We start from the raw sequence: 26,311 nt of genomic DNA, 5'->3' as shown, positions 1-26,311 counted from the left end.
AAACAAAGACAGGAAGAACTTTGGGAGGTATCTGAGTTTTGGGAGCAGGAGGAGGAAGGGGAGCCGGTGAAGGAGGCGCATGAGCCACTGGGAAGGGGGAGAGCGTCACAGAGACAAAGGGTGGGCGGGGGGCAGCCAAGAGGTGTGAGTGCTGCTGAGAAAATGTGTACAGTTTCTGGGTGTGCTGGTTGTGTTCCCACTGATGCCTTAGGACCCAGTACAACAGAGCAGGAGAGGGGAAGCCAGGCCGCAAGGAGGAAATGGAGGTACTGGATGAAGGCTACTCTTTGAAGAACTTATGTGGTGTTACGAAAGAGGAAGACGAGAAAGTAAAACTTCAAGAAAATGAGGTTGAAAGATGTTTTAAATCTCTTTAGGGGCTGGAGCAGATCCCTCCCTCCCTTGATGCTCTGTAAGACTCTCGGAAGACAGACACACCTCCTCTGGATGGTTAATTCCTCCCGGATGGGCAGAGCGATCCTGCTGTCTGGCCTCTACAGCACCTGCCTGCCTGGCTCAGTCTGCAGGTCCCTAGAACTACCCAGGTGGGAATAAAAGGTCCTCACGTTATAGGAGGCAGCACACTGCAGAGGTGGAGAACATGGGTTTTGGAGTCTCACAGACCTGGGTTCAAGTTCCAGCTCTGCCACTTATTAGCCATGTGACTGGGGGTACCATGTGTGCATAACATCTATAAGCCTCAGTTTCTCCATCTGTGAAATGGGAACGATAAGGAAGAACCTATTTTACAGGGTTGCTGAAGATGAGATAATGTGCCCCCAAATGTTTAGCAATATACCCAGCCTACTGTAAATATTTTATAGTTGTTAGCAATTATTTTACATAATAAAGAGATTATCATTATTCCCAAGGCCCAATGAGGGGGAAAAGCCCTAGGGAAGATTCTTGAATGTAAGGCACTGGACTTTCTTTCCTTTCAAAGCCAGAAGATGTAGACAGAGGAAACAGAAACTCCCAGCTTCTTCTTTCTTGCCTGGGCCAGACTGGGTGTCAGCTCTTCCCTTCAAGCCTCCCCTACAGGGATGGGGGTACTGGGGGCACCTGGGTGTCAGCTCTTCCCTTCAAGCCTCCCCTACAGGGATGGGGGTACTGGGGGCTCAGAGCAGTGTTCTAGAGCTGGATCCCAATCCCTCTGCTAGCTCTCCCTGACTTGGGGTCACCAGAAACCAGAGCCCCTACTTGAATACAACATTTTTAAGGTTCTTCTACCACCATCACCCCCAGGTCTTTTTGTTTCATAGCTCAGACATGAAGTCCCCCTCATCATAGATCGTAGCTTTTACCTATAAAACTGTACCAGTCAGAGCCCAACCAGAGAAGCAGGAAGGAGAAAGAAGGGGAGGGCTGCTGAGGAAGAGAGAGGCCATCAGGAAGGGTGGGCAGGAACTCTTGGGCATGGGCTAAAGCTGCTGTCCACAGGCAGAATGTCTTCAGTGACGGACATTTTAAAAAAAACAACCATCTTGGCAGTAGGCTAGTGAGCTGACGGAAGGCAGGGAGAGTGCAGAGCTGACAGGACTTGGGAACCGATAGGGGGTTAAGGAAACAGTAATCAAGAACGTCTCCCAGGTTTCTGATTTATCAAACTAGACAGACTACAGTGTTACTGGTTGAAGAAAGGAGTAAAGGAAATATAGTATTTTGAGGGGAGAAAGTTCTAGGCAGGTTGATTTGACACATCTGTGAGAAACATATCTAGTGGGAGTTAGATACACAGGACTCAAGTTCAGGGAAAAGATCTGGCCTAGATGAACGGCTTTGGGAGATATCACTGACCAAGTGACAGCGGGTGTTACTGGAATGGATGAGCTTGTGGAAAGAGATGAGAATGCAAGAGGAACATCAAAGGTAAGCACACAGAAAAGACTCTAAAAAAGACTGATATATGTATATGTATAACAGATTCACTGTGTTGTACACCTGAAACTAACACAGCATTGTAAATCAACTATACCCCAATAAAATTTTTTTTTAAAAATTAAAATTAAAAAAATTAGGGCCTCCCTGGTGGCGCAGTGGTTGAGAGTCCGCCTGCCGATGCAGGGGATGCGGGTTCGTGCCCCGGTCTGGGAGGATCCCATGTGCCGCGGAGCGGCTGGGCCCGTGAGCCATGGCCGCTGGGCCTGCGCGTCCGGAGCCTGTGCTCCGCGGCGGGAGAGTCCACGACAGTGAGAGGCCCGCATACCGCAAAAAGAAAAAAAAAAAAAAAAAAAAAATTAAATAAAAATTTAATTAAAAAATTAAAAAATTAAATTAAAAAATTTTAAAAAAAAGGTAAGGCCACAGAGAGAAGAGGGAAGCTCACAGACAAGACTGCAGGGCCTGGGAGACAGGAGGAAAGTGTGAGAGAACCGAAGAGAGATGCTGTAAATCAGAGGAGTCAGTGTCCCAGGAAGACAAGATCACCCCGGTCCAGCAGCCAGGACGTCACTGGAGGCCGAGGCCAATGTCGAGCCTGTGGAGTGGTGGCAGGAAAAACCAGCCCACACGAGGTAAGGAGTGAGTGGGAGGCGAACAAGGGTGAGGAGAACAGACACTTTTCAAGTTCAACAGACACTTGGCTGCTGAGAGAAGGAGGAAGAGTGTCCTAAACCCTCACCTGGTATTGTAGATACGTGAAAAACTGGAATAAATTTTCAGCAATTACTCTACACATCTTATGTCTTATTTATTTCATTTAGAAATTAAGTATGTTGGTATATGAATTTTCAGGGCTTGAGTTTGGTCATCCTTTTCAGTTTAACAGACATTTCCTAGGTGTATACACAATAATACGTTTCATCAACAGAAAAATAAATACAATTAACCGTAATGTACGTCCCACTGAAGTAAGAGTTCATTCAGCTTCTGGATTGAAATAGGTTGAAATGTCCTAAGTTTTTACGTTATAAATTGTTATCAGCAATATTTGGAACATATACACAATATGGGATAGCCCAGCTTTATATCAATACCTTTTCTCCTCAAAATAAAAACAAAAAATTCCTAAAGTTAAGACATAGACTGTTACTATGAAATAGAAGTAAATGCTCTAAATAAAATCTGAAGAAGAGGAAAACTGAACTTTTCTTTCTCTTCTTTCATGGGGTGGTGGGGGGGAGTTCTCCATCATTCTTTACCTTCTCCAGTTCCAACATCTGCTGCTTCTGCTCTTCATTCAGACTCTGGGTTTTGCTTTGCAAAAAAGCTCTTTCTTCTTCAAGCTGAGATAATCTCTCATTGGCCCTTGATTTTTCTGATTCTAGATCTTTAATTGTAACCTCCTGGGTCATTTGAGTTGCTTGAAGCATTCCAATATGACCTACCCCCCAAAAGAAAGCCCCAATTTAAAATCTGTTACATTGTGGTAAAAAACAGTTTATAGTTAATGACACAATGTACTTAATATGGAAGTAAAATAAATGGTCTGCATGTACAAATAGTTCTTTGGTTTCCTCACTGTATACAGTAGAAATATTTACCATGGGAATACTTATTATCCAAGTAGAATTACTTAAGTTAGAAAGCGGTCCATTTTCACATCACTGATGTTGCTCCCTGCACCTAGGACCATTCCAATCATTTTTGAAGATTTCAAGCTCTACAAGTTGAGGTAGAAACAACTCCTCAGGGTACATATAAAAGTCCTGGGAGTAAAACAAAGTAAGAGAAGATGCACTGAGTAGCACGATGGCACTAAAATGAGAAATTTATTCTTTTCTAATCTCTCTTTTTTTTTTTTTTGCGGTATGCGGGCCTCTCACTGTCGTGGCCTCTCCCGTTGCGGAGCACAGGCTCTGGACGCGCAGGCTCAGCGGCCATGGCTCACGGGCCCAGCCGCTCCGCGGCATGTGGGATCCTCCCGGACCGGGGCACGAACCCATGTCCCCTGCATCGGGCGGACTCTCAACCACTGTGCCACCAGGGAAGCCCTAATCGTTTTTTTCACATTCTAACATAAAGAGGAAGAAATCTGTACGCAGCAAGGAAAGATGGCAGGCAGCAGTGTGGTTGAAGCTAAACTTGTTGTAGACAACAGACCTGATAAAGAACTGAGGCAGGGCAAGAGACAGGTACCGACAGCAAAGGCTGTGGAAACCTAAGATGACAACAGCAAACAGACAGAAGTGGGGGGGCGGGGGTATGAACAGAGACAGAGAGATGGAAAGTGAAGCTGAGAAAACATGCTCCGAAGGCATATGCGTGAGGACAGCGGTTCTCAAAGCGCCCTGGTCCAGCCGCGCCTGGGAGCGCTGGTCACAAGTGAAACTCGCCCCAGACCTACTGTGTCAGAAACTCTGGGGTTGGGGCCGAGCATCTGTGGTTGCACGAGCTGTCCAGGTGACTTTCATACAGATGAAAGTCGAAAAGCTTCTGCTTCAGGGGGAGGGTGATCTGGGATTCACCAATGAGCCAGTCAATCAGATGACATCCTCAAAGAACTCATTCAAAGGCCTCCCCTGGCTCTCCAAACACCCCAGCGAAATGTCACTTCAGATGGATACAGGTCACCCCCTCCTCTAGTGAGGGCTTCGAAATGAGCATGTCAGCCACGTCAGGACGGGCAACCAGCTTTAGGATGTAAAATGATCCTTATTAATAAGCCAAATGAAATGAGGCTGTTGTAATTTAAATATAGTTCCACTAATTTAAGTATTTTTAAATATTTATGTTTTAAAAGGACATGTTTTTAAAGGACAAAGCCTCTTAGAGTGTTTTTCTTTTAGTGACTGACTTATTGGTGCTAAAACCTATAATTCTTAATTTTTTTATGGAAATATATTCCTAAAAATAAGTTATCATTTGCTTATGATTGATTAACAAGATAACAGAACCCTTTAACATGTTTAGAACCTAAATAATTTTAAAATATGAGAAGAAAAGGCTAATTCTGTCTCGAATTAACATTTAAGTGTTGGTTTTAGCTGAGGAATACACCAAGAACTGTGGTCAGACATACTAGCTTTGAGGACAAGATCTGAAGCTTGCTGCTGTAAACGTTCTCTGGCTGCAGCTAGCTCACTTTCCACTTCCTTGTGCCTGCTTAATAAGGCCATTTCTCCCTCCTTGGCATCATCAAGCTGTTTTTGAAGAACCTAAGAAAAATCAAATAGCCATTATTAATATGCGAGAATGATGCTAAGCTAAAAAATTCATTTAAACTACCAGCAGCAACTTTCTCTTATTCAAAAGTCACACTTAACAATACCTAGTTTTGAATCTGTATCAGTGACACATAACTTGTTATCTTCATAAGTCATATGACCCAGTCATGAAAGGCTATTCGACCCTTTCTAATATATTTAAATGCTGCGCAGATATTAAAAACACACCTATGAAATTTTCTATGCCAAGAAACAAAGAGACTTGCCAGAGAGACTTTTTGGCTTTTTGTTTTAGACTTGTGCCATACTCCTATTTATAAAGCAATATTAATTTTTGGTTCAGTGTCTGGACATCAACTGACGTGCAGACCCCATCATTAATGGAGGAAAAGGAAAAAAATATAATTAAAGACCAATATTTTAAACTTCCCAAATCACTGGGAAAATATTAACATGTTATTAAAAAATCCTTTCATAAACAATCAATAAGGTTTTAAGCTTATCTTTCTGGGCCTTTCATATCTGAAACTGTTGTAGGAAATAACAGCTACAGGGTAATAAAGATTACCTTTTCACTGATTTTCTCACAAAAGAAAAGTAGAAAAAAAGCAAAATGGAAAAAAAGAAAGTTAAAGTGGTCTAATCGAAAAGAGAAAGAGAAAAGTGGGAAAGAAATCCACGTGTTGAGTGTAATGTTCTTTACTCACCTGAACACCGTTCTCTGCCGTAACAAGTGCTGTCTGAAGCTTCTGGCATTTGTCATGAAGACTTCCAGCTTCATCCTGTACCATCTGTAACTCTGTCTTTAATTTTCCTATGGTTTTTCGTAAAATTGCTTCTTGTCCCTGAAATTCTTTTCTAAGGTCTGCTTCCTTTTCTTTGCTAGCCTGGAGGCTTTCTGCTGTAAAAAGCTGTGACCTTTTCAAAGTATCTAGCTCATGTTCATAAAAGGACTGAGCTTTACGCAACTTGCCTTCATAATCCTCAATTAGCTTTTTCCGCTCAAGCCTTAGCTCTTCCAGTGTCTTGTTTAAGGCCTCCACCTCCATTCTGTGCAGCTCCTCCGCTTTCTCCTGTCCTTTACTAACTGAGGCACTGTGATCCTGCTGTGACTTCAGCAGCTCTTGGATCTCCCGTCTGTGAGCAGTTCGCAAATCTTCCAATGCCAACCGTTTGTCTTTTTCAAACTGTACTTGGACTTGTCCAAAACTCCGTAATCTTTCCTCAAATTTCCTTCTAATCTCTTCAACCTCTCTAGACATGGTTACTATGCGTTGGACATGCTGGGCTTCTGCACAAAGTTGCATGTCCTCAACTCTGTGCTTATAAGCCTCAAATTCTGTCAAAGCCTGCTGCTTCATTTTTATGTGATCTTCTAATGATGCTTCTAAAACTTGAATCTTTCTCTTAAGGTCTAACTCCTCTGATATTCTGCTTTTATACTGCAATATTTTTTCTCTTGTTTCTGCAAGAATTTGTTGGATTTCTTCTTCATGAGCATCTTTGAGGGCTTGAATTACAGATTCGTGCTCATCGTTTTTAGTGTTCAAAGCATATATTACCTGCATGGTTTTAAAGAGAAAGGGAGAAGAATTCAGTAAACCATATTATTTTCTAATTGAAGTTAATTCTTTCATTTGGATTGACATTTTTTTCTATGCAGATAATATTGGCTATGGTAAATATTAAATACTAAAACTTCATGCACTGTTTTTGTACTTATAGATTTATTTAGCAAATTTACATAGCCCAATCTTAAAATCTGTACTTGAAGACTTTTTTGATTAGGATTTTAAAGCATTTCAAAATTAAGAATGTTTTCCTAGAAATGAAACAGTGAGGAGGAAAGAGACAAAGGAGGCTACCTGGTCTATGAGAATGGAGTTTTTCTACAGCCCAGTCTAGCTTCCTGGGGACTGTGGTGGGATCAGGAGAAAAGCCTCATGGTAAGTCTCTGCCCTGCACTGGAGGCCTAGAGATGAAGGAGGCTTTGCACGAGTGGAAGTTCTAGGCCCTACGTCTTCCCAAAGGCCTCTTTCAACTGCCTAAAGTCTGGTATATTTTAAATTTAGAAATTTCCTTTTCTAGTTCCATCATGGTCTGTTTTTAAAGCTGATCCTTTTCACTCCCAAGTGGTCTCCTTACAAAATGCAATTAGTACTTCTGTGCTCACCTATCAAATGTTGTAGTTTTACTCATTGCCTAATTTTCCCTCTGCCTCCAAGCAAGCCAGATTCCTAGAGCCAGAGTGTTCTGAGTACAGGTCTTTATTTTCATCTTTGTCCTTGGGTTTTAATGATTCCATTGAGATTTCCCCACCTTAATTCCAATGACAACATACTCCTTTTATAGTAACACTCCCACTCTCGTATGTTCCTTGATGTCCTCCACATAGCCCTGCGGTCCAACAGTAATATTCACAACTGTTACTTAAGGCTTAGAGATGTGCCTACTTTCTTCTGAAGTAAAAAAAAAAAAAAAAAAAGTAAATACTATACACTCCAGCAAAAATCCAGAGGCTAAAAATCAGTGTCCTGGAACTTCGCTCATTTTAATATAATCTTACTTTGGCTTCAGAAATGACGTTCAGCACCAAATACTACCTACCTACCTACCTACCTATCTATCTATCTATCTATCTATCGTTGTGTTGGGTCTTCATTGCTGTGCATGGGCTTTCTCTAGTTGTGGAGAGCGGGGGCTTCTCTTGTTGCGGAGCACGAGCTCAGTAGTTGTGGCTCGCAGGCTCTAGAGCGCAGGCTCAGTAGTTGTGGCACACGGGCTTAGCTGCTCCGCGGCATGTGGGATCTTCCCGGACCAGGGCCTGAACCCGCGTCCCCTGAATTGGCAGGCGGATTCCCAACCACCACGCCACCAGGAAAGTCCCAGCACCAAATACTTTTGCAATTAAGATGCGGAAGTGTTGCCCTTTTTGTAGAGAACTTGTTTATGCAGACTGAGGCAACTGAGACAAACTACCTGGCTCTCCACAGATCCTGGTAACTCCAAATCATGCTGCTAAATCTAGGCTGTCGCCTGCTAAGCCTGCAGCTATACTGGCAGAAGGCAGAATACACACTGGAGCTACCCCACTGCAGGGGCTTCACTCCCTCCATACAGGGCTTTGTCTTCCACACCCAGTCCCCTGTCCATACACTCGGCTAGGTCTGCTGTATCTATTTTCTTCAGCGTGACTGAGATGTGGTCATACCAAAAGAAAAAAGGTTGAGACACGGCAGGATTCCACCTGTCTTGCCACAACTACCCTTCTCCTACAAGGGCCACAGAGGAAAATAAATACTTATTCACGGTCTCTCTTTTTTAATAAACCTAATTCCAAATTCCACGTTATGTCCCTAAATGGGCTAACACACATCCCCATGGAGGACTCCTGTTATTTACCCATTTAATCTTAAAGGTAGCCTATAAACCAAGAAAGTTGGGTGGCTTCCTATTCCCTTCCCTCAGGGTCATACCTGTCTACCACACTGATGCCAGAAAAGACTGGAAGGGGCACTATGGAAAAAGACACCAACCAGCTGGAGAGGAGTCCATTTGCCAGAGTGCCTGGAACAGAGCTGGTCTAGCCCCCAGGTTGCAGACCTTCCCAGAGCATGTCTGCATGCATTCCCTCTTCATCTTACTAAGCACGTGGAAGGAAAAGAGATAATCCAAAGAGATGGGATCCCCAAAGGAAATAAGTCACGCTGTTAGCACTTTGCTCCAGGAAATGATCATGAAAAGGGCCAGTCCATGGTGGGATTCTATATAACTGGTGATGAAAAGGGAGAGGGAAGCAACATGTGAGCCTCCCCTTGTCAACTATTGAAATACTCTTCTCTTTTTTCTAATTTAATTTCCCTCAGTCTTCAAGAGTCAGCTCAAGTTCTGCCTCTTTTAATAAGCCTTCCAAAGCCACCCACATCCATGGGATCCATGGGATTCTATCTTTTCTTTATATCCAACATCACCATTTCCTTACCACCACTCATTCCTGAAACTCAGCAAATGTTAGACTGGTTTAATTTGGGGTGTCCTGACAACAAGCTGGAAAGCTGTGTGATGATGTTAGCCGAGAAAAGTAGCTGAAGGTAGAGAAGCTCAGGAGCACACAAAAATGTGAATAAAATGGTGAAATTAAAGGGGATCGAGGTTACGAATTAAAGCATTAAATTAAAACAGAATTTAAGAAAAGTAAACAAAACATCTGATAAAGAATAGCGAAATCTTATGGTGAGAAGTTCTATTTCATTTTATATTCTAATCCAGGGATCAGCAAACTAGAGCTTACAGGCCAAATATGGCTGCTGCTTGTCTTTGTAAATAAAGTTTTATTGGAGCACAGCTAGGTCCATTCCTTTATGTATTGCCTACAGATGCTTTCCCACTACAACAGCAGAGTTGATTTGTGGAAAAGACCTTATTACCAACTCCTGTCCTAACCTATACACAGCTATCTTACCAGCCAAAACTGGCAGCCAAAAATAAAAAAGTTTGATTTTGCACTAGCTTTGTTAACTCTCTACTAAACAGTCTAGGCTTTGTACCACTACCACTCATCATTGAGAACACCAATTATGTGATTCTGAAAGTATATTACATAAAATAAATACAGTATCATGCTGACCATATATTTGTATCTTCCAGGAAAGCAATGTTAAAATAAATTTCTAAAACCTTAAAAAGGAACAATAAAAAGATGGCAAGGACAATAACAAATGAGCAGTGCTCTTAGAAATGACCATTTAAAATATACCACTAATTATATTATTTTTAAATGAGAATGCTATATATGAATTTTCAAGTACCTTACTATACAAAGTATCTTCTAGCTATTCACTTTTCTACATAATTACAAAGGCAACCATTTATTAGTATCTTTCTCTGATTATTATTTCTCAAAGGTAATATAGATGGTTCTATGTTCTTTGAACACATAGAAGATATATGACTTGAAGTAACAGAATGGACCCAAACTGAATTTTTGACCCTAGGTAAAATAATTTCTCCAAGCTTCAAGTTTCTCAATATTAAATGGAGATCGTATTTATTCTACCCTAGTGACATTGTTGTTATAAGATCAACTTATCATTGTCATTTTAAAATGATGTTATATAAAGATTTTTTAAAATATAAAGCACTATAAGATACTAAGCCTTCCTTGTTAGTTGTATCATTTATTTATGGAGAGGACGAGACTCATTTTAAAAGAAACTTCAGTAAGTGATCATAATCATCCATAAAATTGGCTATGATTTTCCACATAGAAAAGGAAATTCTCTAACGTCTCTTTTCATAAACTATTTTAAAAGACATTAAGAGCCATTCGCAATTTTTCTGGAACTATGAACATTCATGGAATGGGACAGTACAATCACTTCAGCAATTTCATGCAATTTCACAGTTCCATTTTATGCCAATGATGCATAATTTAACTATATAACCCATGATGAGTAAGCAATTGTGAGTAATTTTTATTTTTTCTATGAAGATTTTCAGATACTCTTACCCACAGATAAAATGAGAACAATTCTAGATCCTAATTTTAAAAATGCTACTTAGGTAAAAACAAAAGTGTCTGAAATAGTTCTCACTGTTGACTGCTATGAACTGAATTGTGTCTCCCCTGAACCCCACAAAATTCATATGTTGAAGCCGTAACTCCCAACATGATGTTATATGGAGATAACAGGAGGTAATTAAGTTTAGACAGGTCATGAGAATGGGGTCCTCATGATAGGACTTAGTGTCTTTATAAGAAGAGACACCGGAGCTCTTGCTTCCTTTCTCTGTCTCCACCATGTGAGGACACAGCAAGAAGTTCTACAGTATTCTGCTATGGTCGACAGAGCAAATACATTGGCAATATAAATGTTCCCACTAAAAGCTAACTCATTAGTAATAAAGCATGTTCATTGATAAGTATGTTATATGAGCTTAAAATATTTTAAGCGGACCTCAATTGTTGCATATTATACCAACAGGTTTAACCCTGCTAAGGTAAGGGAATCGTTGAATAAATGATGGTACATTCCCACAATATAAAACCATGAAACCATTAAACAGCACATCTCATTTAGGAGGATATTTCAAAGAAAAAGCTTGTAGTATAAGGCAAATACACATGCTACTGTATACAATAAAATCCAATCTCATACAGAGAAAACAATGAGTGTGCATGTGTGTGCAGATGCATATTTAAAGGTGTATTAAGAAATTAACCAAATTTTAACTGAGGATATTCAGTATTTCTAAGCCTTCTGTAATGAATGCATGTTACTACTATAATCAGAAAACAATAAATCATTTTAAAAGATTAACATTAACAGTGCTAAAAGAATGAATCAATACTCGAAATGCCTTAGCTGTAGAAAAACATGACAATGAAAATGAAAACAGAAAGTTAAAGGAACATTAATTCCAACAGATACCCTTCAAATTTCCTTAAAAATCACTGACTGAAATAAAACTGATTTATAAAAATCATCCTTAAACTTTTTCAAGGATATTGAACATTAATCATTACACTTACAAAAAAGAACATGTATTTTGGAAATGTAAAAAAAATCTAATTAACTAGATAAAGTTTGATAGCTTACTAGCAAATCTTTAACGGTCAATTCCTACTTCATTCATTCTTCCCTTCAACAAAAATACTGCACACCTGCTATGTGCCAAGACCTATAATCAGCACAACGGTGAACTGGATGCATATGTGTGGTGTCTATTCTCTTGCAGCTTAGTGGAGACTAACCTTAAAGAAATATTTACTCAACTTGTCAAAGTGAAATATTGATACATCTTACAAAGGAGGAGAAATACAAAATGAGTCTTTGCTGGGGTGGGAGTGAGGATGGTAATGTATGAGTTTTCCCTTATTCTGAGTAAAATGCTTACTTATATCTTAACCAGAATCTCTTTTTTTAAAAAATTTTTACTGATGTATAGTTGATTTACAATGTTGTGTTAATTTCTGCTGTACAGCAAAGTGATTCAGTTATACATATATATATATATATATATATATATATATTCTTTTTCGTATTCTTTTCCATTATGGTTTATCACAGGATATTTTAACCAGAATCTCTTTTAGTGAAAATATTAAGGGGAAAGCTATAGAGATGGAATTACAGGCTGAAGGAACAGTATGAGCAAAAGACACATCGATGGGTAAGCACGGGACTCCGTGAAGGGAAAGGTGGGCTGTGGAGCTAGAAAAGTGGACATGGTCCACTGCAGAGATACTCATAGCTGCTGAGCTGGGCAAGATCAAGAGGGAGAAACTACTGAGGAAGAAGGAAGAAGACCGAGGACCAGGCCTTGGGTGGGTTTCCGCGGCGGGAGGAGGATGAGGACCCACAGACAGAGGCAACGTGCTGAGAGAGGTGAGCAAGAGTGGAAGCAGGGCATCACAGCCCAGGGTGCGAGGGACGGGCAGGGCGTCTTGTCAAAAGCTGCACAGAAATCAAGAAAAATGAACACTTGCAGCCCCTGCATTCAGAATCTCAGAAATAACCTTTGAGAGAGCACATTCAGTAGAGTAGTGAGGGCAGAGCGCGTGGACAAGTGGATACTGAGTAAATGGAGGCACTCGGCTAGCAGAGAGAAAAAACTCCGAGAAACAGTCGGTCAAAGGAAGGAAATAAATAGGGACAACTAGGATGATGGCTTGGGGGGCAGCAGCGTCCAGTCCAGGGAGAGTTGTTGTTGTTGTTGTTTTTTAAAGAGGAATTGAAAATGTATCCTAGGGAAGGGCTAACTGGTGCACCAAAGTCATGGAGAAAGTCTGAGGCTAGGATTGCCTGACACAGGGGGAGAGACTGGCACTGACTGACAGTAGGGAAAAACTCCTCCCAAGAGAGCAAGGTTAAAGACCGGGATTTGAGGTGGAGACGGAAGACGGGCAACTCCTGTCTGACTGCTGCAAGCTCCTCCGTAACAGGGAGATGAGATCGTGTTCTTAGAGCACAGAAGCCATCAGGAGCTTCTCTCCACTGGCCATAGATGATGCTCTTCACCTTGGTGAGGCCAGCTTCAGTCAGTCTTCCCAGTATGTCTGTCTTACGACAGACTCAACCACTCAGCAACCATGAGCAGACCCTGTCATCACTGCTCCTCAGGGTAATGTTTTCCTTTATCTCTTGCTTATTTTGAAAATTCTGGATATTTGTTCACTTTCCTTTTCCGATCAATGCCAGAGACAGTCAGACAGACCAACAGAAGAGAGGGAGAGAGAAAAACTCACCCTCAGAGTATATAAGCACTACATGAGGCACAAGACTACTTAACAAAGAAAAAAGGAGCAATCTCAGATTCGACAATTTTTTTTAAAGTTCTGGTACAATTAATCTATGATAAACAATATATAATGGAAAATAGCCTCTTCAATAAATGGTGTTGGGAAAACTGGACAGTTACATGCAAAAATAAATAATCAAAGTGGACTACTTTCTCACACCATATACAAAAATAAACTCCAAGTGGATGTAAGACTTAAATGTAAGATGTGAAACCACAAAACTCCTAGAATAAAATGTAGTTAGTATGCTTTTTGAGATCAGTTTTAACAATATTTTTTTTGGATATGTCTCCTCAGCCAAAGGAAATAAAAATAAAAACAAAAACAAACAAATGGGACTACATCAAACTTAAAAGCTTTTTGCACAGTGAAGGAAACTCAACCAAACAAAAAGGCAGACTACTGAACGGGAGAAGATATTTGCAAACAATCTATCTGATAAGGGGTTAATATTCAAAATGTACAAATAACTCATACAACTCAACATCAAACAAACAACCCAATTAAAAAATGGAAAGAAGACTTGAATGGACATTTTTCCAAAGAAGACATACAGATGGCCAAGAGACATAGAGAAGATACTCAACATCACTAATCATCAGGAAAAGGCAAATCAAAACCGAAATGAGATATTACCTAACACCTGTCAGAATGGTTATTATCAAAAAGACAACAAATAACAAGTGCTGATGAGAATGTGAAGAAAAAGGAACCCTTGTGCACTGTTGGTGGAAATGCAGATTGGTGCAGCCACTACGTACCGACGCACAGTGAAAGCAGTAAGAAGGTTCCTCAAAGAATTAAAAATTGAACTACCATGCAATGCAGCGATTCTATTTCTGGGTATTTTCCCAAAGAAAACAAAAACACTAATTCAAAAAGATATATGCACTCCTATGTTCATTGCAGCATTGTTTACAACAGCCAAGATATGGAAGCCACCTAAGCACCCATCAATATGTGACTGGATAAAGATGATGTGGTACACCCACATACCCACCCACACACACACAATGGAATGTTACTCAGCCCTAAAAAATGGAATTAAAAACAATTTTATTTTATATTGGAGTATAGTTGATTAACAATGATGTGTTAGTTACAGGTGTACAGCAAAGTGATTCAGTTATACCCATACAAGTATCCATTCCTTTTCAAATTCTTTTCCCATTTGTTATTACAGAATATTGAGCCAAGTTCCTTGTGCTATACAGTAGCGCCTTGTTGGTTATCTATTTTAAATATAGTAGTGTGTAAATGTCAATCCCAAACTCCCAATCTATCCCTCCCCTCCCGCATTTTCCCCCTGGTAACCATAAGTTCATTCTCTAAGTCTGTGTTTCTGTTTTGTAAATAAGTTCATTTGAAACTTATTTACAAAATGAAATCTTGCCATTTGAGACAACATGGATGGACCTAAAGAGTATCATACTAAATGAAATAACAAAACAGAAACAGACTCACAGATACAGAGAACAAGCAAGTGGTTGCAGGGACGGGCAAGGCGGGGGTGGTGAGGGAAATAAGTAAGGGAGGTTAAGAGGTACAAACTCCCAGTTACAAAATAAACAAGTCGTGGGCATGAAATGTACATCATGGGGAATATAGAAAATATTGTAATAACTTTGTATTATGTCAGATGGTAACAGACATCACTTTGTAACATATAGAAATACCGAATCACTATGTTGTGCACCTGGAACTAATGTAGTGTTGTAGGTCAGTTATACTTCAATTAAAAAAACAGATCTCATACATTTTAAACAAAGGAAGAACTTCCCTAGTGGCGCAATGGTTAAAACTCTGTGCTCCCGGGCTTCCCTGATGGCGCAGTGGTTGAGAGTCCACCTGCCAATGCAGGGGACACGGGTTCGTGCCCCGGTCCGGGAAGATTCCACATGCCATGGAGCGGCTGGGCCTGTGAGCCATGGTCGCTGAGCCTGCGCATCCGGAGCCTGTGCTCCACAACGGGAGAGGCCGCAACAGTGAGAGGCCCGCGCACAGCAAAAAAAAAAAAAGACTCCGCGCTCCCAATGCAAGGGGACCCAGGGTTCATTTCCTGGTCAGGGAACTAGATCATACATGCCACAACTAACAGTTCGCATGCAACAACTATGGAGACCATGAGCCACAACTAAGGAGACCATGAGCCACAACTAAGACCTGGCATGACCAAATAAATAAATATTAAAAAAAAAAGCAGCCCTAAACGCAGGAAGGATATGTTTCTATAATTCTGTTTTTATTATTAAACCCTCAGATACAATTAGCAAAAGGTTACTTGGTCCTTAAGCCACCAAAGTTAAAGAATATTGAAAAGAGTCTCTCAAACTTCTCAAAAACAGTGGGTTATTGACCTCTGCCATATAGGGTCTGTTCTATCTGTTCTAGAGCAATAACACAGACCAGAGAACTCTGCACCTCAATTTACATTCAATGGCACTCCCAGACCAGCCTTACAAGTAAATATTTCACAAATTATTAAATATAACTGATGAGCTCTAAGTAGCTAACTTAGAGAATCTAATGTTTCTATAAAATGGTCCACTTTTTGGAACCTGATTATTATTAGCATCCTTAAGGGCATGTTAATGAAATGCATTTAAAATGTGTTTTAGAGGTGATGAAATTGCACAAATCCATCCATATTTTCTTACTATTCTACTGATGAGCAATAACAGCATATATTTATGCTACCTAGGTTATAGGATTAATCATTGCAATGTAAGAAAAGTTTACAGAGCTGAATTTAAGAACTAGCCCCAAGCAGCTTCATGCTAGCAAAATGGGGTGGACAAAAGGAAAAAAATGAAATGAGAAGGTCACAAATGACCATTCATCCTGAAGGAAAAAAAACAAGAAGCAAAACCCACAGAACATCATTTAGTGTAAAATAAGCGTCTGAAAGAAAAAAATCCCAAACTCATACAGCACTAAGCATGTGCATGCGTGCACGCATGTGCGCACGCGCGCACACACACACACGCACTCTCTCTCTCTCTCTCTCTCTTTTTTCTGAACCATCTGAAAATAAGTTCCAGGTACTTGTCACCCCTAAATACTTTAGTATATATTTCCTAAGATCAAAGACAATAGCACTGTTATACCCAAGAAGTTCAGCCTAATGGAATATTAACTAATACACAGCCTATATTCAGGTTTATCAAATTATTCCAATAATAAATTTACAGCAGCTTTTCTCTATCAATGCAGATCCAGTCAAGGATCCCACATTGTACTGAGTCTTCAGTCTCCTTTAATCTGAACACTGACATTTTTGAAGAGACCAGGCTGGCTGTCTTGTAGAATACATATGATACAGACTCATAGAATTATGTCAAGTTCCTCTTTGTGGAAATTTTATGTTGTGCTTTCTCAATCCATCCTACTGGTGATTAGAGTACGTAATACCACATTATGAGGGCATAACTAGAGTAACTATTACTCTTCCCCAACCTTCTTCCAACCCACTGTTCCTTCTTCATGATGTCCTACTCAGTTTAAAGAAATGAGAAAAAAATGACAAAACGAATTGAATTTTGTTTAAAAAGGTTTAGTCCCTATGAAAACCCATCCTACCTATATGTGACAAGCCCTCCAAAGGGGCTGCCTGAATAGTAAGAGCTCCCCCTGTGGGCTACCTGTCCAAAGGCCAAGCTTGAACTGCTCATAACTCTGAGGGGATTTTTTGAAGAGGCTGAGAGAACGGTTAAGAAACAAGGCAACTGGCAGGCTAGGTATTTAGAGAGAATTTTAACAGTCTTTTGGAATATGATATGAGATGTAAACCTTTTAACCCATATTCTCACAAAATATTAAGCCACATATTCATTTGCCATTATTAACTATGGAACTGGATCTACCAGGAAGATTCACAGAATATCTGTAGTTCAAGGTGAGTGGAAAGGGAACAGATGCTACCCATATACAGTAGTTTACTCCTGGCAATGAATTACTTCCACGTTTTTCTTTTCTTGGTCCAGTTTCTTTTGTTATAAGTTAGAAAAAAATTTTTTTAAACAAAGGCTGTTCTTTATTCATTATGTAATCAAATTAATTCCAACAACAGACTTATGTCCCAATAAAACATTTACGAAGCAGTTAACAAAATAAAAAGTTCATCTGGATTTATTTAAGCCAAAGGCACTATAAAACTCTAAATTAAAAAGACCTTTGGGTAGTACGGCCCGTCCGGCCAGGGCCGGCCCGGGAGGTTCGGCCGGTGCAGTCAAAGGGCGCAGGGCGCGTGCGCCGTGCGGCCGGGGGCGGGGCAGTGCCGTCTGGCTCTGTCGGGCAGGGGCCGGAGCTCGGCGCGGGACTACAGGGCCAGCGGGCTGCCGATGGTGGCCTAGGTAGCCGGCCGAGTACTTAGGATTTCACGTATTTTTGCTGAACTTACAAAAAAAAAAAAAAAAAAAAAAAGGCGCTTGGGATGATGGATTGACAAGAATATTGAAATTCTGTGAAAAGTTTCAAATTGGAGCATACTGAATTTTCATCCTAGTCCAGCAACTCTGCTGCTCACTTAAATACAGATGAATGAAGACCCCATTCGGGAAGACACCTGGCCAGCGGTCCAGAGCGGATGCAGGCCATGCTGGTGTATCTGCAAGCATGATGAAGAAACGAACATACCACAAAAAACACCGAACCAGTGTGCGGCCGAGCAAACCTGTTTCCCAGCCCCGGAGGAACATCGTAGGCTGCAGGATTCAGCATGGGTGGAAAGAGGGGAATGGCCCCATCACCCAGTGGGAAGGAACCGTTCTGGACCAGGTGCCTGTAAATCCTCTGCATCTTATAAAATACAATGGATTTGACTGTATTTATGGACTAGAACTTAATAAAGATAAAAGTTTCTGCGCTTGAAGTCCTCCCTAACAGAGTTGCAACATCTCGAATCAGTGATGCACACCTAGCTGACACGATGATTGGCAAAGCAGTGGAGCACATGTTTGAGACAGAGGATGGCTCTAAAGACGAGTGGAGGGGAATGGTCTTAGCACGCGCTAATGAACACATGGTTTTACATCACCTATGAAAAAGATCCCGTCTTGTACACGTACCGGCTCTTAGATGATTATAAAGGTGACCTTCAGATTATACCCGATTCTAATGATTCACCTCCAGCAGAAAGGGAACCGGGAGAAGTTGTGGACAGCTTGGTAGGCAAACAAGTGGAATATGACAAAGAAGATGACGCTAAAAGGACTGGCATGGTCATTCATCAAGTAGAAGCCAAACCATCTATTTCATCAAGCTTGATGATGATTTCCATATTTATGTCTACGATTTGGTGAAAACATCCTAGATGTCATCACGGACTCTGCCAAATTTGTGGAACTATTAAATGTATAATTTGTAGACATAAAGACTTGATTGCTTTCCAGTTTAATGAAAGCTTAAATGTCCCTGTGAACCCACAATCTCTGCCAGCAGAACTGGTTTTGTTCTGAATAGTACAGATTTAGGTGAACACAAAGCATTTTGCGTAAGGAACTCCTTCCTCTTAAAGGAAGTCTGTCTGTTTGGAAGGGACTTACAGGCAAGTCTGGTAAAAGTTAAGCTAGTATCACGGTCATTTAAAACTGCAGTAGATCTTCTCCACTTTCCCCTTCACGCTTAACACTCTTATTCTGCTGCCACAATGCGAGCATCGTTTGGTATTTTTGCTATTGCCTTTTTTTGAGATATATATGTATCTACATCTACCTACCTACCTATATCTGTGTGTATACATATATAATGTATATATACATACAAACAGATCTGTGTGTACACACAAACACACTTCATGGGCAGTCCTTTCTTTGTGGGTTGGACTGGGGCTTACATAATTTTCTCCAGTTTAACAGGATTGCTGACCCAAGCCATTTGTATTCAGTGTATTTAGTGTATTACTGCTGTTTATTCAAAATTAAATTTGGGCACAGGAAGTGCATCGGGACATTCAGCTTGTTTTGAAAGTCAAGTTCAGAGCACCATTTCAGTCTGGAGGCTTTAAAGTGTAAATTCAAATACGAATCACCTATGAACATTTAATGACCCACATTAGAATTTTACAAAACAGTTAGAAATCTGGGTAAAAGGCTGCCTTTAATTCTAAGCTTTGTACATTATTTGTTTACATTTTTTATCATAAATACTCCTTTTTAAGCAAAGCCCAGGTACTTGGTCCACATAGTGTAATGCAGGTGTACTTTGTGTTTTTTGTGTTTTTTTTTTTTTTAGATTGAGGTAATTTTATTTTTATTTTTTTGCTTTATAACAAATTTAATCAGTTATACATATACATATGTTTCCATATCCCCTCCCTTTTGCATCTCCCTCCCACCCTCCCTATCCCACCCCTCCAGGCGGTCACAAAGTACCGAGCTGATCTCCTTGTGCTATGCGGCTGCTTCCCACTAGCTATCTACCTCACGTTTGGTAGTGTATATATGTCCTTGCCGCTCTTTCACTTTGTCACAGCTTACCCTTCCCCCTCCCCATATCCTCAAGTCCATTCTCTAGTAGGTCTGTGTCTTTATTCCATGCAGGTGTACTTTGGATGGCACATTTGGTCCATTATTTGTACAAATTAGTAATCTGGATTTTAGCACATGGATTTAAAAGGCAACAGTATATCAGTGGTTTCTGTGTATTTGGTAAGTTCCTGGAAGAACATAGTGCTTTTATATTAGAAATGTAAGTTTAAGAATGGCGGTGTTGCCTTTTAACAAGTTCTCTGGGATACCTTTATTTTTATTACTATTATTACTGATATATGATTATGGCCAGAAGGCTTTTCCCCCTCGGCTTTTCCCCTCAAAGAATGCCTAGACAAATAACAGCTTAAATTCCTGACATCTTTTGTGGTGCTGTATATTCTTGCTCATGGTGTGCTGTTGATGTGGACTCATTCCATTTGGTGGATCTTGCCACATCAGGGTCAGTTACCTGCACTGGCTTGTGGGTGTGACTGAGAGCAGCCCTTAGCCACTGAATCCTTTCCTGCAAGTTGTCCTTAACTAAAATAGAACTGCAAAAGTGGTTCATTTAGAAGCAAAACGTCAGTCTATCACTTTGTTTTGGATGATCCCTGGCAGTTTGAAAGCTAGGAGAAAGATGGTTTGTGAAACCAGTCTTGTGGAGGTTGAGAATCTTACCTAAGATTTGGGCAGAAAGCTTAAATGCATATGAATCTCAGCCAAACACCAGGTCTGTGTGACGCCTGTCATGGCTGTTCTTGATGTTAAGAGATCCTGTAGTTTCAAGGCCGCGCTATGCGAGGTTTGTGTGATGCCCATTTTCACCTTCAGGAAGGCTGTGCCTTGTTTTGCTGGTGGGTGGTAACCTCGCGCACCATGTAAATACAGCACCCCAGTTCTCTCCAGCGTGCCCAGTGCCTCACCGAGGGCAGCCAGGGGTGAGCTTCTCCATGCAGTGGGTACCCAGGTCTTAGATGTTCCTCCTGTGCTAGAAACAAGTGTCATGCTACAGATCTGTCATCTGTTCTCCCGGTGGCTCTCGTAAGAGTTTCTGCATGTGAATCTCAAGGCTGAGCCGAGCTCCCCGTGCCCAAGTGGACATGTGTGGCCCAGAGAGGGAGCTGTCCAGCGTGCACTGCATGAACAGGACACAGTGACTTCGGACTGAAAAACAAAGTCCTTTGGAGGTATCCTGAGGGTTGGGTCAGTTGAAACATTTCTGGCATTACTTAATGACTTGCATTGTGGTTTTTCTGCAAGTACCTTTAGTAACTTTTAATACCACGTGATCTCTCTAAATGAATGTGACGTGTGATTTCTTATCATCTTTTTTTTTTTTTTTTTTTTTCGGTACGCAGGCCTCTCACTGTTGTGGCCTCTCCTGTTGCGGAGCACAGGCTCCCAACGCGCAGGCTCAGCGGCCATGGCTCATGGGCCCAGCCGCTCCGCGGCATGTGGGATCTTCCGGACCGGGGCATGAACCCGCGTCCCCTGCATCGGCAGACGGCCTCTCAACCACTGCGCCACCAGGGAAGCCCTCTTATCATCATTCTTTTAATCATTGTTCCATTTATTGCTTTTAGGGTTGAAGGAGGGGGAAGGGTCTTTTTGTTGTTGTTTTTCCTTTTTTTCCCCATTCTTTTTTCTTTTGGTGGCTTAAACCACACGTCCTGATGCCGTGACTAACTCTGCTCCGCAGCTGAGTATTTCAGCCTTCGTCTAGGCTCATGTTTCAGATCTGCATGCATTGCTTGCATTTTCCTGGTATCGGAATGTTGGTTCCTTGTTCTAGGAATACAACATTAATTTCTAAAATTATCATGGGACTTGTGACAACACAAGACATGAAATCTGTATAAAATGTATTGGCCTTTCTCACTGACCTGCTACAGTATTATTGTGTCGTGTGTGTGTGTGTGTGTGCGTGCGTGATGTCTGGCTACCATGTAAAGCTTCAAAGGAAAACCTTAAAAGCAGACCATCCTTTTTTGCATGCTCTATTCTAAGTAGAGTGTTCAATGTAACTAACTAAAATTGCATGTTAAATATATTTCGGTTTTCTCTTTTCTATCTTTGTTTTTATTTGTTTTCAGTTTCTGTATATTTGCTTAACTGTGCTGTTTCGGTGGTTGTAGGATAAAGATGCTCTGGTGAAGCAAATGTAGTGCCAACAGAAGGTGATTTTCCAGTTGTGTATGTCCTGCAGCATTTGAAGGGACTGCGCATTCTTAAAACAATCACAGTTGCTTCTAATCCAGATTTCATTTCTATTATTGTTTTACGTGCCAAACCCCGAAATGCATTGGTCTTGAATCTCTGAATGCTGTGGACCCATTAGAAGACTGTTTTGATTGTCACAAATTGTAGTGCCTGAAGACATTCTTCAAGCTGATTGTCTTAAGAAAAAAAAAAAAAAGTTCTCCAAAGACAAAACAGGAATTATTGTAACAGAAAATAATTACGGTCGAAATGTCTGTGGTTCCTTGGAAATGCTGCGCTTTTTGTATTTTCCATCATTACTGCAGTTTGAACGAATGCGTATAGTTCAGAGGTCTTCGTGTTCGCATTTTAAAATTAGGTAAATGACCTCATCTTTCAAGCTTGAATTCATTTTTAATTTTAATTTTATTTTATACAATGTGTAGACAGTTCCCTGTTCTCTGCATTTAGAAGTATAAACAATAAAATCTGTTAATTCTGTAATTTTTATAATTATGATGTAACTCTATCCTATCCTTAAAACATTTAAAACAAACCCTTTACGTACAAAAATAAATAAATAAAAATTAAAAAAAAATTAAAAGACCTTTGAAATCCAATTGCTTTGGGAAAGAATTACCTTGAAAGATATGTTTGCTCTATGCATTTCTATAATGATTGTTAGAAAAATCTTCTTAAAAATATAAAGTCTAATAACATTGGAGGTATTTTCCTTGATGGTAATAGAGAATACATCTGTTTCTCCAAGAAAAATTTAACTTGACTTTTGAAATAGCAAACAGAAGTCTTATTATAAGGCTTATTATTTAAGGTCCATGCAATGGGATCTGTGCTACCAAATCTTAACCCAAAAAACAACAACAACAAAATCAATCAACAAATTTTGAGTGAATGCCTTACTATGTTCTCAGCACTTTTTAAATATGCATTATGATAAAGAAAAGTATAAATGTTCGTACTTAATCTTACTTAAATAGAACTGCTTAACACACACACAAACTAACGGCAGACAATTTTAGATAATACACGTAAAGTGGCAAGCTGTTGAGTACAGAATACTGTATATATAGCATGAGAGGTTTTCAGTAGAGGAACTGGATGAAGACTGCAGTAAACAGAAAGGCTTGAAAGGACAAAGGCCGGTGGAGAGAACTGTGAAGAAAGCAACCTGAGTTAAGGCACAAGACAGGAATGGTTTTGGTGGGTGGCTGGTATGGTCAGATAATCCTGAACAGAGAGACGCGTGAGTGCCAGGGAAAGCCAGATAGAGTCAAAAAGTTCCTGGTGATGAGTTTTGTCCCTGCAATTAAACTGGGAAATGAGTCTCTCTAAGTTTAGGAGATTTAGAATCTATACATATTTTTCTGTCTGTATGCTCACAGTGGTGCTGGACAATGATTCTAAGACATACATTTCTTTTCCCCCACATTTAAACATCTCATAAGTTGAGAAGAATCTTATAATCAATTGTGTATCACAGATGGACAGCATTTTTTTCCCTCTAAGTGGTTCATAAAACAATGATGCATCTTAAAAATCAACCACCACCACGAATCAAGAGTGCTATGAAGTCATTAGAAAAAACAAGTGAGTAAAGTCTTTTATGTTTAAAGTAGAATAATCAATTCTCAATTCTACAAAAAATTGTCTGAACCTTTTGCTCACAAGGAACAGAAGAAACCTGAGGGTCTACAGTAGGAAGGTGCAGGAACAAGTCTAAATTGACTTTCTTAACACAGAAAGTGAAGATGAGTCCAAGCCAGAGAGACCAGAGGATATAAGGCAAACGCAGAAATAGTAAATTATTCGTCAGAGTACAAGCTGTAAAACCTAAATGCTGAGAGAGAGAAATGCCATTGAAAAGCAAGCTGAATTGTCCAGCAGAGTGCTAGAAAACACGGGGTAAAACCAGGGTCTGATGATAAAGATGCTGTTTCCAAGTTTGTCAAGAGTAGTTAAGCCCTCAGGTCATCACTTGTACCAAGCAGACAGTTAACCCTCCTCTATGCTGGTAAAAAAACAGAAGAGAAGTGAACTGGGAAAATGAGCTGGAGCAGTTCCAGCCTGGGGAACCAGAGGAGGGCAAGTGATAAGGCATGAAACTAAGAGCAGAGAATTCAGTGAAAATCTAATGAGCCACGGACTGGGAGACGATATTTGCAAAAGACATCTGATAAAGAATTGCTATCCAAAATCTACAAAGAACTCTTAAAACTCAACAGTAAGAAAATGAATAACCTGATTTAAAAAATGGGCAAAAGATCTGAACAGACACCTCACCAAAGAAGATATGCAGTAGCAAATAAGCATATAAAAAGATGCTCAACATCACATGTCATTAGGGAATTGAAAATTAAACAATGAGTTACCACTATACACCTGTTAGAATGGCCACAATCCAGAACACTGGCAACATCAAATCCTGATGAGGAAGCGGAGCAACAGGAATGCTCATTCATTGCTGGTAGGAATGCCTTTTAAAGTGGCTGCACCATTTTGCAGTTTAGCTGTTTCTGACAAAACTAAATGCTCTCTTACCATATGATCTGGCAACCTTGCTATTTGGTATTTACCCAAATAAGTTGAAAACATGTGTCCACATGAAAACTAGCACATGTATGTTTTATAGGAGCTTTATTCATAATTGCCAAAACTTGGAAGCAACCAAGTTATCCTTCAGTAGACGAATGGATAAATAAACTGTGGTATCTCCAGACAACGGGATATTATTCAGCACTAAAAGGAAATGAGCTATCAAACGATGAAAAGACATGGAAGAAATTTAAATGCATATTATTAAGTAAAAGAAGCCAATTGAAAAGGATACATACTGTATGTATATGACATTCTGGAAAAGACAAAGCTATGTAGACAGTAAAAAGATCAGTGGTTGCCAAAGAGGAGGGAGGGATGAAAAGGCAGGGCACAGAGGATCTTTAAGTCGGTGAAAGTGTTCTGTACGATACTGTAATAGTAGATACATGTCATTACACAGTTGTCAAAATCTATAGAATATACAGCACTAAGAGTGAACCTTAATGTAAACTATCTATTTGGGGTGATTCTGGGGTGATTATGTGTCAGTGTAGGTTCATCAGTTAACAAATGTATCCACCTAGCGCGGGATGTTGATAGTGGGGAAGGCTGTGTCCATTAGGGGAGGAAGGGTATGTGGGAATTCTGTACTTTCTGCTCAATTTTTCTGTGACTCTAAAATTGCTCTAAAATATAAAGTCTATTAATAAAAACTGCATCCTGTACAGCGAGTCCCCATTCCCCTCCCCTCCCTAGATTCCAAATGCCAGGAGTCAGGCTTATAACAGGTCCCTGGCAGCAGACTAAAGAACCCTCTGGAGGAAGTGAACCACTCAGAGCAAAAAACCTAATCAGAATGACATTTGGGTGTGTGTGCTCAACTGAAAAAATCATCTGAGGGGCTTCCAGTTTCTGTGCAGGATGTAGAGAGATGGAAAGAGCAATGCTCCTCAGTAACAACTAAAAATACCAAACAACCTACAAAATCATAAGTTTTCTTGAACCTATCAAAGAGCTGAAATCACAACACAACCTCCTGGCTTTAAATCTAAGACAAGCCTCCCAGGACACACAGGACACAAACTTACGGCAGAGCACAGACATAAGATGAGGCTCTCATACAAGTGAGTAAGAAGAATTCAGCTAAAATTTATAACAAGCTGTTAAAGGTAGAGCATGGGTTTAGCTAAACTACTCCACAACATTGCTGCCTCAGCATCCATTTTGTGTGGCCAATCGGCCTGCAGGGCCTTGAACTGACACTATCCTCTCCATCTAGCATGCATGCCCTAGAAAACAGCCCACAGGCTCATAAGTAAATGTAAGTTCCTGATGTGACTCCCCCAGCTGCCCTGGTGATCACCAGTCTCCCCCACCTCTCAGGGTCTTCCTCTTGGGCCCCTTAGATAAAAACAGGCCCCTGAGAAGCTTACCAACCACCTCCCCCTCCTTTTTGGTTTGAATTGACCAATCTGGCCTTAGCCTGGGACCCCCCAAAGTACTCCCCCAGGATCCACCCCGATCGCTGCCTACGCCCTGCCTTAACCTCCCTCATGGCCCCTTAAGGTGTGCCGTGTACCTCCTCCAGGACCTGTAAAGTAATAAACTCGATTTCAATTCTCTTGTGGTCTTTTACTGAACCATCCATCAAAAATGTTAACAAATGTTAATTTAACAAA

The 26,311-nt window shown here is 40.5% G+C and overlaps 1 protein-coding gene and 1 pseudogene across 5 annotated transcripts in view; one reads left to right on the top strand and one right to left on the bottom strand.

The window, feature by feature from the left end:
* The window catches only part of FAM184A (family with sequence similarity 184 member A), a 180,187-nt gene that overhangs the window by 58,401 nt on the left and 95,475 nt on the right, over positions 1 to 26,311 (bottom strand). For all 4 annotated transcript variants that reach the window (XM_082633921.1, XM_082633920.1, XM_082633923.1 and 1 more), the window contains exons 2-4: positions 5,813 to 6,667; positions 4,961 to 5,096; positions 3,141 to 3,322 (exon numbers count right to left, since the gene is read on the bottom strand). In XM_082633921.1, coding sequence (XP_082490047.1) covers positions 3,141 to 3,322; positions 4,961 to 5,096; positions 5,813 to 6,667 — 1,173 coding nt within the window. The remainder of the gene's footprint in view (positions 1 to 3,140; positions 3,323 to 4,960; positions 5,097 to 5,812; positions 6,668 to 26,311) is intronic.
* On the top strand, positions 17,494 to 18,799 carry LOC309810878 (spindlin-1-like; annotated as a pseudogene). The gene has a single exon. The product of its transcript is annotated as a spindlin-1-like (transcript).

Source organism: Mesoplodon mirus (genome assembly GCF_964341445.2).
Source record: "Mesoplodon mirus genome assembly, chromosome: 10".
NCBI lineage: Eukaryota > Metazoa > Chordata > Mammalia > Artiodactyla > Ziphiidae > Mesoplodon > Mesoplodon mirus.
The sequence above is the reverse complement of the archived record's forward strand: the minus strand, read 5'-3'. Positions and strand labels throughout refer to the sequence as shown.